Source organism: Pteropus medius, unplaced genomic scaffold (assembly GCF_902729225.1).
Source record: "Pteropus medius unplaced genomic scaffold, Ma_sr-lr_union100, whole genome shotgun sequence".
Classification (NCBI taxonomy): Eukaryota; Metazoa; Chordata; class Mammalia; order Chiroptera; family Pteropodidae; genus Pteropus; species Pteropus medius.
Genome location: NW_024349800.1, coordinates 51662352 through 51679254, shown reverse-complemented (window position 1 = coordinate 51679254; position 16903 = coordinate 51662352). Strand labels below are relative to the sequence as shown.

The 16903-nt window shown below is 34.7% G+C and overlaps 1 protein-coding gene across 7 annotated transcripts in view; it reads right to left on the bottom strand.

Annotated features, from left to right (window-relative positions):
• ITSN2 (intersectin 2) overlaps positions 1-16903 on the bottom strand; it is a 109888-nt gene that overhangs the window by 54010 nt on the left and 38975 nt on the right. For all 7 annotated transcript variants that reach the window (XM_039887691.1, XM_039887690.1, XM_039887693.1 and 4 more), the window contains 10 exons: positions 15649-15855; positions 15403-15499; positions 13937-14076; positions 9094-9157; positions 8416-8553; positions 7908-7993; positions 6977-7239; positions 5593-5742; positions 3289-3429; positions 2227-2314 (listed from right to left, as the gene is read on the bottom strand). In XM_039887691.1, coding sequence (XP_039743625.1) covers positions 2227-2314; positions 3289-3429; positions 5593-5742; positions 6977-7239; positions 7908-7993; positions 8416-8553; positions 9094-9157; positions 13937-14076; positions 15403-15499; positions 15649-15855 — 1374 coding nt within the window. The remainder of the gene's footprint in view (positions 1-2226; positions 2315-3288; positions 3430-5592; positions 5743-6976; positions 7240-7907; positions 7994-8415; positions 8554-9093; positions 9158-13936; positions 14077-15402; positions 15500-15648; positions 15856-16903) is intronic.

Genomic DNA, 16903 nt, shown 5'->3' with positions numbered 1-16903 from the left:
TTAACAATGAAAATGCTAATGTGAGGCCCTTCTTCATGATATATCCTAATTAAATACTTTTGATATATAAAGTTACTGATTTTTATATGCAGATTTTTTTTTACCCAGATACCTTATTAAATTCTCTTATAATTCTAACAGTTTTCCAGTATTTCAACAAATATTTAACCATTAAATTATATGTCTACTATATGCAAAGCAACACACTATGTTCAATGGAAGGAAAAAGGATAAGGCATGTGTCCTATCCTCAAGGAGTTCAGAGTCTAATTAAACTGAGAGATAAGCGATGTGAAAAAACAACAGTTAACATACATTCGTAGTATTCTTCAAAATGAACATCACTAATAATGGACATTTTAATCTTGAATTTAATTATATCATATATATGAGCACTGTGTTAAGTAACTGAAAGACACAGAGACAATATGGTAGACAATCTGGGCTTCAGAGTCAGACAGACAGGAATTTGAGAACTGCTACTATACCACGCTGGGCAGCTACTGAATCTCTCTGAGCCTCAGTTTTCCTGAGCTGCACAATGGAATAACAACTACCTTATAGGGTTGTTGTAAAGATTAAAGGAAATAATGCATGAAAACTACCTAGCACAGTTCTTGGCACATGGCTGATAATCTAAATGATAACTGTTAAGGAGAGAGGAATCTAAGAGATACAGGTGTACTTAGCAAATTCCAAACAAAAGCTTCCTATTTTGAACTGGACTACAGGAAAAATAAATATAAAACAAAACAAAACAAAACAAAATGCATACATACATACATACTAGCTGAACTGGATCATATTCCACAGAGAAAGAGTAACTCTACCAGGTCTCCAATAAGACATATGCTAAATTCCATTCACAATTCAAATACTAACAACAATCATGAGGACAATGATATACTTTCTGCCACTGTACAAATCAGGAGGGCTGGCTCATCCTGCTTCCAGAATGTCTGTGGAGGGGTGAAGTGGGAGCTGATATATTCTGAACAGCTAAGAACAGAATCATGTGCAAGGAAGATTGAGAAGTGACATGGACAGACCATAGTAGTGGAAGGTGGGAGACATAATAAGAGTAGTTCACAAGAGTGAACTTCTCTATTCCTGGTGTTTTCTTCATGTAGTAAAGGGCTTTTTACTAGCACAGTATTCCCAGCTTCTTTTCACCCCCTTCACTAGTTGGTGAACTCCAGATAAGGACCTTGGCATACACAGCCAATACCCTTGATATCCTTTGCTTTCTTGAGATTGAACTGCCCACAGAACGCCTATATTCTACTTTGTTCACACACCCAGTGTTTTAAAGGTGCAGCTGTACTGCTCACAGATAAGCCACACTATCTAGCATCAGCTTTATCAATAGTGAGGTGATAGTCTGGTCATTCGTATGTCTTGTTCCTTTGCTTTTTTCTCAATTTATTCAGAACTTGGGCAAAGAAGAGGGATGCTATTAATTGAACCTCCTAAACAGCAAATAGTGTAATAAAGAGCCCTGGAATGGAAAGACTGACAAATACTCAACGGGAGACATTTAGAATACTTTAGCTAGTTCTAACACATTTGAAGACTGACTTTTCTTTAAATAAACCTTCCTGCTACATTGTTATTGGCAATGCTCTCCAATGTAGTTTTTTTTTTTTTTTCCAGTTTTCTGGCTGGAACTTGAATCAAGAAAAATGTTACATTCTCACAAATTATCTTAGAATATTTTGTTTCGTAGGTATAAGCCGGCCAAGTGGTAAAATTCTTTACATGTATCACAGTTAGTTGATATAAAAGATCTGGGAAGGGCACTCCATTCTGCTTAGGCCCATCATTACTATACACTATCACCTTAGAATCTCACAGGTTTGGCCTCATAGTAAAGTCTCCTCCAAACAGTTCTTTACAATCAGTGCAGGATATTGCCAAAATGCACATACAGGCCTGTATTAGAGCCAAACCTAGATCTTGTTTAATTATAGTCTAACATTTAATTGACATATAAGAATTTAATTTGAAATATATGAATAAAAAGAAAGATATACCAGAATTATTACTTACTTTTTATACACTTTTTATTATTAAATCTAACATGTGATGTTTTTCACATTCCCTTTAAATTTTTAATTATAGACAAAAGGTTATTTAAAAGAATAATGCTATTTTAGTAAGCAACATAATATGATTGATATGGTCATTCAGAAAATAAAAGAGGCAAAACAAACCTTAGAGACTTACCAGGTGTGTTACCAAGCTGCATGTTTTTAATTCTTTCATTTAATAATTGCTTCTCAGGTACCAAATAGATAAGCTTATTTTGATATTCCTTAAAAAAAGAAAAAGTAGTGCCTTATTAAAACTATGTAACGTCTACAAATTTTTTGAAAAATTCAAAACATGATTTAATCACTCTTGAAACTTTGTATAAAAATATGTAGCTGTAAACTACTCACAGCTATGAATAAACTAGAATGGAAGTACATATGATTGAAAATGCAAATATTTAAACAAAAATCCATTTATGAATGACTGGCTGAAATTAAAAGGTGGAAAAGAAAGCCTTTGTTAACATGGTATACCTGGAAGCCTTACAATTTTTAGTATACTGATGGATGGCAGCGGGCCCAGGCTGAGAGGTGCCTTTCGGATCTGCGCTAAATGGTATGTAAGCAGGTCACGACACTTCAGAATGATTACATGTATATAAAAGGGGGACTAAAAACCCAGGGAAACTAGGGAAGCAGGTTTAAATCAGATATGAAATACTATTTGGCCTTTGTTTATATTTACTGTGGCAAAGTGAAAAAACTTTCAATCCACACTGAAAGAGAAAAAGGACTCTCAAGATAGAGAATGCTTCCAGAGTCCCTACGCTGCAAACTATAGTAACTGAACTAGGTCCTAATGTACAAGTCAAGAACAGAATTACCAGGTCCCTGAGGGAACATATTCAACATTCTCACCACAATTCTGAAAAGAATAATTTTAGGTCAAAATTTCCTAAAAGTAGTAACAATAAATCTTAATTTATTATGCATGTGTGCGTATGCATATTTATTAAAAACTTAAAACACAAAGTGATAAACACCCATGTATGTGTAAATATTAAGCAGAAGTTAATCAGATGTCTAGCAGAATTTTAGAGAGTCTATGAGTTTCCTGATATATATAAGATTGTATATACTCGCATCCATCAGAGATTTGAAGGGATTTGTGGACCTCAAATCATAAATCACTCTATTAGGAAGAATTATTAATACCTGTTCATGTTTAAGGACAATTCAGCAGCAAAGGACTTACTTGAAGTTCTTGTTGGAGCTGCTTGATTTCCATAATTTCCAGGTCACACTGCTTATCCAGAACTTCCAACTCAGTCTTCTGAGTTTGCTTTCTGAGTCGGACATCTTGAAGCCTGCCTGAGATCTGCTGATGTTTGCCATTCTATAGGAAAAGCATATAAACATATGGTAACCTAAAATGCTAACAGAAAATGTTCTTATCAGGAATATAATATTTTCATTTAAATTCTTAAATGTCATTTATACTGTCTGAGATAAATGTTGAAGACCAAGTAGAATATGTTTTAGAGTTCTACCTTTTGACTCAAGAGAGTTGTTAGAAGAAAATGCACCATTCTCAGAGCACAAGAACCCGTAAGTTGAGAAAGCACAAATATAATACACTGAGTTTTCTTCTGAATTCAGCATTGAGGCATTAATTTATAATATTAACACAGAGACGATTTCAAAGAATAATGAGGAGGAATATATTTCCTATATGGCATTCAGCATTACCTCCTCTGAGCTTCTATTTTTACCCTCAATGTTGCCATCTCATTTCCTCTAATCAAACAATGTCCAGGAGGGCCTTTTTGGCCACAATTCTCTTTTCCTGTAACAATATTCCTTTCTCCTTTTTCTGAGAAGTCAGGAAAAAGAAAAAAAACCAGAGTAGGGATTCTCAATGAAGGCTAACGAGAAGTGCTGAGGTACTAAGGGCTAAATTGTGTCCCCCCCAAATTCGTGTTGTCCTAAACCCCACCACCCTGAATGTGACTGTATTTGGAGAAAGAGCCTTTAAAGAAGTAATTAAGGGTTAAATGAGGTCATATGTGTGGGCCCAATTCCAATCTGACTGATGTCCTTATAAGAGAAAATTTGGACACAAAAAGAGATACCAGAGATGCATAGGCAGAGGAAAGACCATATGAGGACACAGCAAGAAGGAAGCTATCTGCAAGCCAAGTAGAGAAGGGCCTCAAAAGAAAACCAACCTGTTCACACCTTGATCTTGGACTTACAGCCTCTAGAACTATGAGAAAATAAATTTCTGTTAAGCCACCTGGTCTGTGGTATTTTGTTATGGCAGCTTTAGCAAACTAATAGAGTGAGGAGAAATGAGACCTCTGGTTAAAAATCACTGATAATCAAAATTTCACATTTGAGAAATACATGCTAAAGGGAATATGCTATGTCAATCCTAGAGCTCTGGACCTTTTCAGATTCTGCACAATAATCTATGCTGTTTGATGTACTATCCCAGTTCTTGAGGGAAAAACAATTAATCGTAAGGTGTCCTCCCGTTATATTTTTAAAGAAAAATATATAGTTAAGATGATGGTTCAGAAAGATATTCAATTAGCTACATAAAGAAGTTAATGTTTTTTTAGGCCTGTTTTGTAGTACTATGGCATGATTAATAATTGTGGTATGCTTTCCTATCAATTTGAAGGCATAAAATAGTGCTTTTCTGACTAAAAATACAGTGACAATTTTTTAAGTGTAATTTGAGTCATCAACCAAATAAAACGTTAGACTATAATTACATAAGATCTAAATTTGGCTCTATTACACAAGCATATTCAGACTTATAGAATTCTAGGGTCATATTGGAATAGTATGCCTTACTCAGACCCTTTATAACTTCTCACTTTGCATGTCAAAGTCTTTTAAGAACTTGACCCTCTGACATTTGAGGTGTAAAAATTAGTAAGCAAAGTGGCTACTATAAAGCTAATAACCACAGTCCTGCAGAACTGGAAGGAATCATAAGAGATCATTCAGGTCAGCAGTTTCAAATCATTTTTTTTTTAAAGCAGCAGAATCCTTTTTTCCAGAAGAATCTTAGGGAAAATGTCAGTAAAAGTAAAGCAGATAAATGTGGAGCTTCTCTGCTGTGAAGTGTGGGAAGAACTGGGGAGGGGTGAGCACTCACTGTCTTGCCACCATGGTTTCCTTTCTACCACCTTCTGGTTATCCCTCGGTAAGCCATATTCCAGAGACCAATGCAAAAACTGGAAATTATTGAACTAGCACAACTTTTTATTTTATAGATGGGCAAAGTAAGGCACAGAGAAGGGAGATGTCTTGCCCAAGAGTACATGGTTTATCAGCCTCTGAAGTGAGACCACGCATAATTCTCAGCATTGTGAGCCACTATCTTTTTTAGTAAACTATACTATCCAGTTAAAAAGCATATATAAAAATTTAACTGTTTAATTACATTAAAGCATAATGTACTCATGAGGTAGATTTTAAAAACGACATTTTTCAACAGGTAACTCTAGCATCATTCAGATAAATTTCACTTAAACTTTAGCCATACCAGTGCTTCCAACTCAAGATGAAGACTCTTCTTTTTAGAGTTTAACCTGACGATTTCTTCCTGTTCTCTATTCCTTTGATTGAGAAGCTCCTGTCTACGAATTCTCTCCCACTCTAAACGACGTTGTCTTTCAAGTTCCTGTTTTGCTGCCTGAAAATAATGAATTAAAGTTAATTTTTAAATGAACAATTTTGTATCATTCAAAAACTGACAGCTCATCCATAAAAAAAAAAAATCTTGCCATTTGTGACAAGATGGATGGACCCAGAAGGTATTATGCTAAACAAAATAAATCGGACAGAAAAAGACAAATACCATATGATTTCATTTATATGTGGAATCTAAAAAACAAAACAAATGAACAAACAAAACAAAGACAGATACAGGAAACAAATTGGTAGCTGTCAGAGGGGGGAGAGTTTGGGGGATGGGTGGAATATGTGAAGGAGATTAAGAAGGACAAACTTTATATGATGATAGATGGTAACTAGACCTGTGATCATTTTGTAATGCATGTAAATCTTGAATCACTATGACGTACACCTGAAACAAATTAGATATTACACGCCAATGATACTTTAATAAAAAAACCAAAAACTGATAGGATGACAAAGATAAAAGTGAGACAGCAATGAGCACTTACTGGGTTTGAGTGTCTAAGGGTAACTGGGCAAATGTAGTTTTATCAATGGGCCTAAATTAAAGACTTCCACAAAAGTGACCTCATCCACCAGACTTTTAGACTGATTCACAAGACCTTCTTGTTGCAGTTACTTTTCTCTTAAATAAACAAAAGGCTGATTTCATAAATATAAATGTTAAAAGAAATAACTGCAGCTGTATTCTGGTACCAGGGGAGAAAAACTTCTGTTCATATTAATCCAGTGCCACTATAATTTACTGTTCTCCATCCCTGACCCTTTAAAACACAGCAGTTTTCCTACGGACCCCAGAGAACACTATTCATCCCAATGACCTACACAAGCCCAGAGTCTTGATTCCTCTCTAGACCTTTGATTCTCACTCTCATCTTTCTACCTCCCCAATTCCTTGGTATCTTACTCTGGATCCCAAGCTTACATCTGTTTAATGACCTGATCAAACTGACTCCTTCCTCTGGCTCACTGACCTTAGCTCTTCATTTAACTCAGCTTTGCAATCGATCCTCCTTTGAGATGTCACCTGCAGACATGACATGCTTTTCTTTACCACTGCACTGGCTCTAAAAAACCCTCACAAGCAAAATTCAGATAAAATAAGTAAGAATAAATGATACAGAGAAAAAGGTACACCAAAAACAATTTTTTATCAAATGAAATGTAGCCACTTATTAAATGTAATGATGTAATGACTTTCTTAGGAAATAAAATAACTTAAAAGTAACCTCTCGTCTTTCTATCTCTTTTCTCCTTTCTTCCTCCTGTTGTCTCTCCAATTCTCTCTGTTTTTCCAGGCGTTTTTCTAATTCAAGTTGTTTCTTCCATTCTTGCTCTTGTAATTCTCTCTGTTTTCGTTCCCACTCCTCTTTTTCTTTCTGGGCTTTACGTTCTGCCTCCCTCTGCTGCTGCTCCATCAGGGCTTGGCGTCGCTTCTCCAGCTCCATGTTCCCTCGTTCATAGTTGGCTTTCCACTTGTCTTCAAAAGTAACTAAATAAGGTATGTTATCAGCATGCTCACACATTAAGAGCCTACAGAATTCAGTTTCAACATACTCATGGCTTGTGACCATTTCAGTGCTATCACTCTGGATACTTCTCCTAAGGGTAATTTTAACTCAAATGTAAATAGTAAAATATTTACACTCTCCTTACATTCAGTTTTAGAAAACAAATTTCTAAGTTTGAATCCACCCAAGAGAGAAATAATTTTACTATTCCTGCCAGTAAAAACACTTTTTGACATTTTTTCTTGGCATTTTCTTCAAAGACAACCACAGCTGGGTAGTTATATATCTGTTTTATTTAATATGTATCATCAACTTTTTTTCATTAATTTTTTAATATTTTAAAATATCTACACACGTACTTTTTCAACATATATTTAAAGCTAACGATCTCATCATAAAGTGGGAGAAACACTTTTAACTAGGAAAACCAATACATATACTTTTTGCCAAACACATACTGTCACCTCTTCTTACATACTCTCTCAATTTTGACGATCTTAATTTTATTGATGTCAAAATCCATCCCATTCATTAAATAGTTTCTCATATAGCATATAAAATAATGAGAATGTAAAAATTCCAAACATTTATTTACATTTCAAGGTAAAATTGAAGAGAACTCACTATAAACTTAGATACTCAATGTTACCTGGTAATTTTTTCTGAGGCTCCTCTTCTTGAATTTTCTGATATGATGGCAGAGTTCCATTAATGGAATCAATTTGCTTTCCTCCTCTAAGAAATGCAAACAACAAACAAATTTAGCATTATTCAGTCTAGGAATTTTTTGATTATACTACATAGACTACCCATGACTCGAGCAATTTAATATTTAGAATAGAGTATTAAAGTATGGTCTGCTGTTACAATGTACAGTAGTATATGGCTTATCAAGCCACAAAGATCTGTATTCAAATCATGGTTCAGCCAATGCTTATAATTTTATACTGAATCTCTTTAGTCATCGGTTTATCTGTAACACAGTAAAAACACATCTATTTCTAATATTTACTTCTTCCCAGTGTAATTCACTAAATAACAATATTGAATGTCAGTATAAATGTTTAACTCTCCATTAAACTAGAAGAAAACCCAAAGAAATAATCACGTCTATCAAGAGATCAAATCCACCCTTCTTCACCTCCAGAGGCACACACCTAAAAGATGGAGGAACAAGTTCAGGAGGCAAAGTCAGAGGCAATGGCTGTCCAGCTTTAGCCATGTCAGTGAGGTGCATGGCAAGGATAAACTCCTCAGCTTTTAGCTGTCCATCACCATCAATGTCAGCCAGGGTCCTAAAGAAAATATGAAAAGTCACAACTTAGAAAGTCTATTTGGAGTAAAATATTTTCAGAAGAGTTCAATTTTTTTATTTTTAAAATAAGAATAATAATAGTAAAATAGCTAGAATAAGATATTTTAGTGAAATGTAAATCAATACAAAAAAGTGAGCTAATTTTTACCCTTAATTTTGTACCACAAAAGAGAGGGAAGAAACTTGGAAATAGAAAGAGAAATATTCCTTATATAAAAGTAGCTTGTCCTAGTTCATGGCTAATTCAGCTACCAAATCACATTTAGCTCTACATTAAAAATGAAATATTCTCTAATTCTTCATAGAAGGCATTATATAAAAGCAAGCTTGTTTTACCTGTAAAATAACTGAATGACAAATTCTCAAGGATAATAGTCTGCAGTTTTATTTGGTTTCAAAGTTACATTAACTTTCAAATGGCTGCTTTTACAAAATATCTTTGAGTCATGAACTTACAGAAACAATATTTTTCTTATAATAGGATATATAGTTAAAAATCATAATTAATGAACAAACTCACCAAATAGTAGCTAGCTGAGTTTGAGAAAGATTTGACTGAAGAAGGGCATTTCTGGCTTGAAAACCTGATTGAGTAGGAAAACCGTAAAACAAACAAACAAAAAAGAAAATTCTTTAACCTCTGTAAAGTCATGCAAACCTAAATAAGTATACCTGAAAATAACACTGCTGTTATCTTGAACACTGAACCTTAGTTTCTACTATGTGCCAGTCACTCAGCATTCAGTAGTAATCAAAACAAACACATTCCCTGCCCCCAAGGAGTTTAAAAATAGAATTAGTGGAGCCAAATGCTTCCCTGCTCCTTTCAGAAGATAACAGTACACAAGTGATTGACACGAAGAACTGAGCCACCGGTACAGAGTATTAGGGGCCAAGTTCCAGGGCCTTCTTGTATACCTAATAAAATGAAACAGCTTCCTTAGCATTTTCAGATATCCTCTTATTTCTCTGATCATTCCTTTGTCTCTATTCTTCCTCTTCTAAAGGACTTATGTTGGCATTCCCAGGATCTGTCCTGGGCACACTTTTTTGTGTATTTACATCCATTTCTATGACTTTAAATAACACCAAGAGGCTGAAGATTCCCAAATGTACCTCTCCTCTAAGTTTAGACTTCTGTATGTAACTACTTGTGTATTTCACAAGCATCTCAAACCAAAGTATAAAATTACTCTCTCAATCCCCATCCACACCCCTCTCTTCCTAATCTTCACCCAAACCATTCTCCCTCAGTCTTCCCCTATCTATGAATGGGAAGTGGCTCAAGCCAGAAATCAGAAAGTCACCCTTGATCCCTCCCTGTCCTGTATACTCACATCCAACATCAAGTCCTACAATTCTACATAATTGCATGTCTGGGTCTTTCTCACCCCTTACATTACAATTCAATGTCACCTTCTCAGAAAGGCCTTCTCTGTCCACCCTATCATTCAATACACTTCCTGCTTATTCCCTTCATATCTCATATCACAATTTGTAATGTAACATTTACTTGTTTCCCCTATTATGCTAAGTTCTACGAAGACAAAACCTCTGACTACTTTATTCACTAATGTATACTCCATGCCTGGTATATAGATGCTTAATAATTATTTACTTAAGTAATAAATAAAGTTGTAATAGAAAGTTATTCTTTATCTAAGGTCGTAACACAATAGCATCTGACGATAATAAAAGCTAACATTCACTGAATGCTTAGTATGTAAATTGTTCACTTTTCTCTCCCTCAGTGAGAAAACAAAAATGTTTCTGTAATAGGCTTCTTGATCTGCAATAAATATATTCCAGAATAGAAAATTCCTGTATGCTTCAGAGGAGCATTCACTCCTGACAAGGAGCTAGTCTGTGGCTTTCTGACCGTGGATAAAATCCATGTGGCTTCTCTAAGGGAAGGTTTCTAGTCAGTAAAGCAGGTGCTGCACCTCCCACTCTGAGGTGACCAAGCCATGAGTATCAGGAGAGTCAGATCCTACTCTGGGTTCAGCCTGAGTCAGGGCCAGTCCAAATAACTTTGCACAGAAGATATCAGTACATCTGCCAGCTCTTACTCGGCAACAGCTCCCACTAAAGGCAGAACAAAGCAGCTAAATCCAATGCTTCACTGAGCTTTGAACATAGAGGTCTGGATCTGTGTTCAGATCCAGTACATAGCTGTAATCAAAGCTACGTATACTATATAGAACGAATACAAATATACTACATATTATCACATACAATTAAATGTTTATATTATATAACTTTTTAAATATAAACTTTTAAAATGTTTATATTATAAAATATTTTTTATTCTTTTTTCAAAATATGGCCATTTAGTAGAAATCACCCAAGGAAAAAAACACTGGAAAGAGCTCATAGCCTCACCCAACTAATTACTCCTCAGTAGATTTCACATAGGAAGTGAATTTTGAGGATGTTTTTGTGTTAAAGGGAGGATTCTTCTAATAAAGAGAAACAGAAGACTACTTGAATTCTGAGAAAAGTTTCAATAACTAATGTTTCAGCTCTTGAACAGAGACAACAGAGCAGATCCCTTAGCATTATGTGATAAAGCAAAAAGGAGGAGGAAGGGGAAGAATGTAAAAGCATACTGGTGGAAGGCTTAAATGTCTGCATGCGAAGTCTGAATACAAAGGGCTAAAGAGAGCCAGTAGAGTACTTCACTAAGAAAAGCTCACTTGAACATGTTCACTGTTGCTCTGCCAATCCTTAGAATATCCTATTTCCTGTGCCTATAATGCCAGCCCCTCCATTCTCTACCTGGTAGTCTATTTATCCCCTAAGATCCAGCTTAAATGTCATCTCCTCTGTGAAACCCTTTCTTACATCCTCAGTTAGTCACTCTCTCATCTATATTAATCACCACACTTTTCAATTACTAATCAAATTATGTGATTATGTGATCTAATACTATGGCTCTTCAAAAACATGGGCCATGTTTTCCTCCTCTGAATTCCAGTGCTTCACAGAGTACCCAGAAGATACATGATGGAGGAAATATTTGAGTCAATGAATTAACCTAAATCACAATTGAGAATTAGGGGAAAGAGAAGAGGAAGAATATAAGGGAAAAATCAGATTACCAACATTCACTGAACAAAGCATAACATGTAAGTGTAGGTGAGCCCCATCCCCATATACCTGGGACTCAGGCTCGGTTTCAGGACACCAGAAACAGCTTCTCTTTTCAAAGAAAATCAATCCTTCCCTTAAGTGTAGATATAGAGCCTTACTTTGCAGGTCTAAGAATAACATTCTCTATAAATAACACAATACACAACCTTCATACAATGTGGCATATACAAGTAAAGTAACGAGATCATTTCCTTCATACTCCAGAACAAACCCACCACTGTTTACACTGTATGTTTGTAGTACAGACTAAGTGTACTAATCTTAAGTGTACCGCTTGATGAGTTTTTACACAGGGATGCACACATGCAACCAAAACACATATCAAGATACAAAATATTTCCAGCACCCTGGAAGGTTTGTGCATGGCCCCCTCCCAACAAAGTAACTCTACTACTCAGATTTCTATCACCACCACTCAGGCTTCCTGTTCTCCAGCTTCATATAAATGAATTAAACAGTATGAATCTTTTGTGCCAGGCTTCTTTCATTCAATACTGTATCTATGAAATGCATCCATGTTGTTGCAAGTATCGGTAGTTCATTCATATTTATTGCTGTAAAGCATTCTATTATAGAAATATACCATAATTTATTTATCTATTCTCCTGTTGATGGACATTAAGCCTGTTTCTTTTTTAAATGTTTTAAATGAAGTTCCCATGAACATTTTTGTACATTTCATTTTAGTCCACTTTTGTTAGTACGAAAAAAGAAACTTCTTTAATGCAAAATGTAGGGTCCAAAGAAGTTAATTTTTTCAAAGAATAGGAATTGTGACTTTACATTAATCTCAAGTATGTTTGAATACCATACTTCACAAAATCTAAGATGCCACTGATTATAAGTTACACCATCCTTTTATGTAACGCTAAGAAAGAAAAGAACACTGCCAATAAAACCATGACACAACGTTAACACATCACCGATGGTTAACACACATCTCAAATCTCGGAGAGGTTAAAATGTAAAAAAACAAAAAACAGTTACTTAAAAATATAGCATATCTTATTTCATATAACTTGATAAAATTACAGAAAATTTTAGTTATTATGTGATACATATAAAATAGTGTAAGTTATAAAATGTAATAATAAAAGTCACCCACGAACCCAACTTAAAAACAGGATCACTAAATCTTTTGAAGTTATTTGTGTTCCCTGACATTAACTCCATGCCTCCAGAAGAAGTAACTACTATCCTGAATTGTGTGCATAATTACCTTTAAAAAAAAAAAAAAAGATTTTATCACATAGGTATGTATCTTTAAAGAAAATGTTCTACATTTTTGCTTATCCAATCAATTCTTAAAACCTTATTGCTCCGCTGACCCACTGCACAACTAGAGACCCCATACTCCTATTTCACAGATTACTTTTCATTCTCCAAACATGTTATGTACTTTTTGCTCTTAAGGATTCTTCTCTATCACCCTCGAATTGCCCTCACCTTTGATCTCCACCTGTCCAAATCCTAACTCATTCTTTCACGATAGTGCCTAAATGTTCCCTTCTTATATTTTATCTGACCTCGTCAGTACTATCTCCTCTTCTATGTTCCCTACCACTTTAAATCGCCATTATTTTTAAATACCTATTTCACTCTGCCTAAATTGAAATTTGTTGCTGAATAAAGAGAGGAAAAAGTTGGAAGGTGGGAACTCTACTTGACTATTACTCTTTGTTTATATGCCCTTCACTATTTCTCAATTAGCAAAGTTTGGATATTTGTTCTAGCATGGACTCAAATATCCTATGAGGATCTAAAGTCAAATTTTATGGCTACTTTTGGGTTGGAACATTAAAGGATAAGCTATGCTCACATGAAGTTTTAGGAAGGGCAAGCAGAGAAAGACCTGAAGAAGAAGGAAACTAAGTCCCACATACTCTCTCTTGTCATGTGAGGTTCTCTACTCACTGCATTGGAAGATGAAGTTATAAAAAGAGGGAAGTCTTTTTATAAAAAGTTCGGTGTATATCTGCATGCCCTATTTGACTGTAAGAACTTTGAAGAAAGCAATCAAGTTGTATCCATCTTTGAACTCACACAACTCACATTATTTGTATTTATCTGATGCTTGCTAAATTTTCTGGACGTTAAAATTTTAGATGACCTACAAAGTACCAATTCAAACAAAACAAAAGTTCTTCAATAAAAGTCCATATGAAAAAACTCCAACTCTCTCACATTCTTAAGCACCATATGCCACTTACCTGAGAGGTATCCACTCATGCTTTTGTCAAGACTGTTAAATTTTTGCCGATATTTTAATCTTGAAGGCTGAGGAACTGCCCACTCTGTGGTCCCAGTCTTGGGCGAGTTCCCTGGGAGTGAAGCAGTTGAGGAAGTTGAACTATAACAAAATTTGTTTTAAAATTTTGTTACTAAATAAAATACATTTAGTTAAACTTTAAAAGGCAGAGACATTAAGAATCATACCTTCTTTTCTACAACAGTGCTTTTGTATTTGATACTGAAAAAAATTCAAGCAATTATTCTTATTCTTAAGAAAGCAAATAACATGAACTATAGAACTACTATACATCAAGAACCTATCACGTGCCAGGCCCCATATTGTGCTAGACCTTTACAAACATTACTTCTAATCCTCATGATAAACTTAAAAGGTATTACTATCCCATCTTTTAGATGGGCAAACCATGGCTCAGTGATGTTAAGAAAACAAAGGTCACACAATCAGTGAGTATTTAAGCTACGTCTGGGTTATTGCTTTGAAGAGTATTATCGTGAGATGATTGGATAAAGAAGATGTGGTGGTGCATATGTATAATGGAATATTACTCAGCCATAAAAAAAGAATGAAATCTTGCCATCTGCAACAACATGGATGGACCTAGAGGCTATAATGCTAAGTGAAATAAGTCAGAGAAAGACAAATACCACATAATGTGAAATCTAAAAAACAAAATAAACGAACAAACAAAACAGAACTCATAGATATGGAGAACAAACTGATGGTTGCCAGGTGGAAAGGGGGGTTGAGGGACTGGGTGAAAAAGGTAAAGGGATTAACAAGGACAAATTTGCAGTTACAAAATGGTCATAGAGATGTAAAGTACAGTAAAAAATATTGTAATAATGATGTACTGTGTTGGGAGCTGCTGGACTTGTCGGGGGAATCACTTTGTAAGTTGTGTAAATATCTGGCCACTATGCTGTACACCTGAAACTAATATAATATTGAATGTTAAATTTTTTAATTAAAAAAGAATATTATTGCAATTTATATAAGAGGTGATGAATTAACACTGATGCTTTTTTGCTTTGTGAAACTAAAAGATACTCAATCAGCAGAATTTGCTCAAGAAAGAAATTAATAATGTATGATGATTATGAGATGTTTTAAGAAATATATACATTTCTTTAAAGGAAAAATATATGGCTCTGAGCAAAAAAGATGACTGATTAAAAATATAGGAGAATATTTTTAGTTTACATGAGATATTTTTTTCAAAAGTAAAATACACAGGCATTTCATATTTCTAAAAAATAAAAGAATTATTTGATTTGAGTTGTAAATAGTAAATTTACATTAAGTATTTATTTATATTTGGCCATTATAAAGTAAAACCTGGAAAGTTCTGAGCTTTAACAAAAGTCAATTATTTAATATTCTTTACTGAAAGCATAGAAAGTTGGAAGTTTTAAGCATTCATACCTACTAGATCCTAAATCAATCAAAGACTGGGCTTTCTGTATACTAGCACCACCAAATCCTCCCATCATCAGACTGTAAGATGACGTATGAGGCAATGCTAAAAAAAAAAAAAAAAAAAGAAAAAGAAAAAAAAATGAAAAAGGTTCACACTACACAATATCACAAATTATGAAGGAAATTTGTACATGAACATAACAGTTTCTTTCTTCATATGAAATACTGACTCATTAGGCATAAAGTACTTACTTGAAGATGAATAAGGAATGGATAAAGGCTGAATGAGACTGGTAGTTCCATTTGGTAATGATGAAGTACTAACAGAAGGCACAAGGGGAGCAGGCATCATTAAGGGAGGAAGCGTGGTCCCTGAAGTTGCAGAGGACAAAGGTGTTGCTAAAGGTGTGACTGAAGGCAATGGTTGAGGAATGGACAGATTGGGCATGCTTCCCATTCCTAAAGATAGACATTTTCTAGTATTAGTAATCAATTATAAAACAAATGCCAGAAAACAAGTTTATAATACAATGAGCAGAACCTATATTTAAAGGAACACCATGGGCAAACTATCTGGTCTTAAAGAATTCACAAAAGCAGCTTTGACCCAGCAGTGAAAGCGGTAAGCTACTGCTTTTTAATATCAATATTCTGACCAGTGTGAACTAAAGAAATGCCTGCTAAGGAGTTAAAATTTCTCTTCTAGCATCATGAACATACTAGGCAGCCTTTTCCAATTAAATATTAGTATCCTCAAAGAGAGAATGTATTAATGGATTTGTGTGCTGATGATATAGTGCTATTTAATTAACACAAACTCTCCTCCCCCTCCTTCCTCCATCCATGCCTCCCTCCCTCTCCCTCTCTCCTTCAACCCGGTCCCTCTGATCCCTCTTACCCACAACCCGCCAAAGAAACAAAATGACGACTCATTCACTTAAGAACTGCAGAATACTAAGTATACTATATAGTCACTTGGTGATTTGGTATTTATCTCTAGAGTTCACTATAATAGTGAAAGAAATTAGTATTTTAAGATCTAATATCTGGACTGTAGGATATCTAATTGAATGAGCACTTCTCACATATAATTAATAAGAAACTGGCTAATCAAAATTAATAGAAAACTGGTTATCTCTGAAGAATATGTAAATAAATTAGCACAAAATTCTCAACTTGTACCCTAAAATTAGCTGGCTAATTAACCTTTACGTTAAAGAAATTTCTATTTATGTATATAGTTTTAAATTACCTCCTGAATTAAACCACTTCATGTGAGTTTAAAACTGTTCATATCTGTTCTGTTACAAAAGGCATAGAGGTAACTAATTAACAATAGTATTTAGGATCAGTTATTAATGAGGGAGATCATATAATTTATCATCCATTGGGAATTATATAAGGGAACACTAACTAGTCTAGATGTCAGGACAACAGACATAAATGAGAGCTGTTCCTGGAAAACTGGGACACATGGACGCCCTAGCTATAACAGCAAATTTAATAT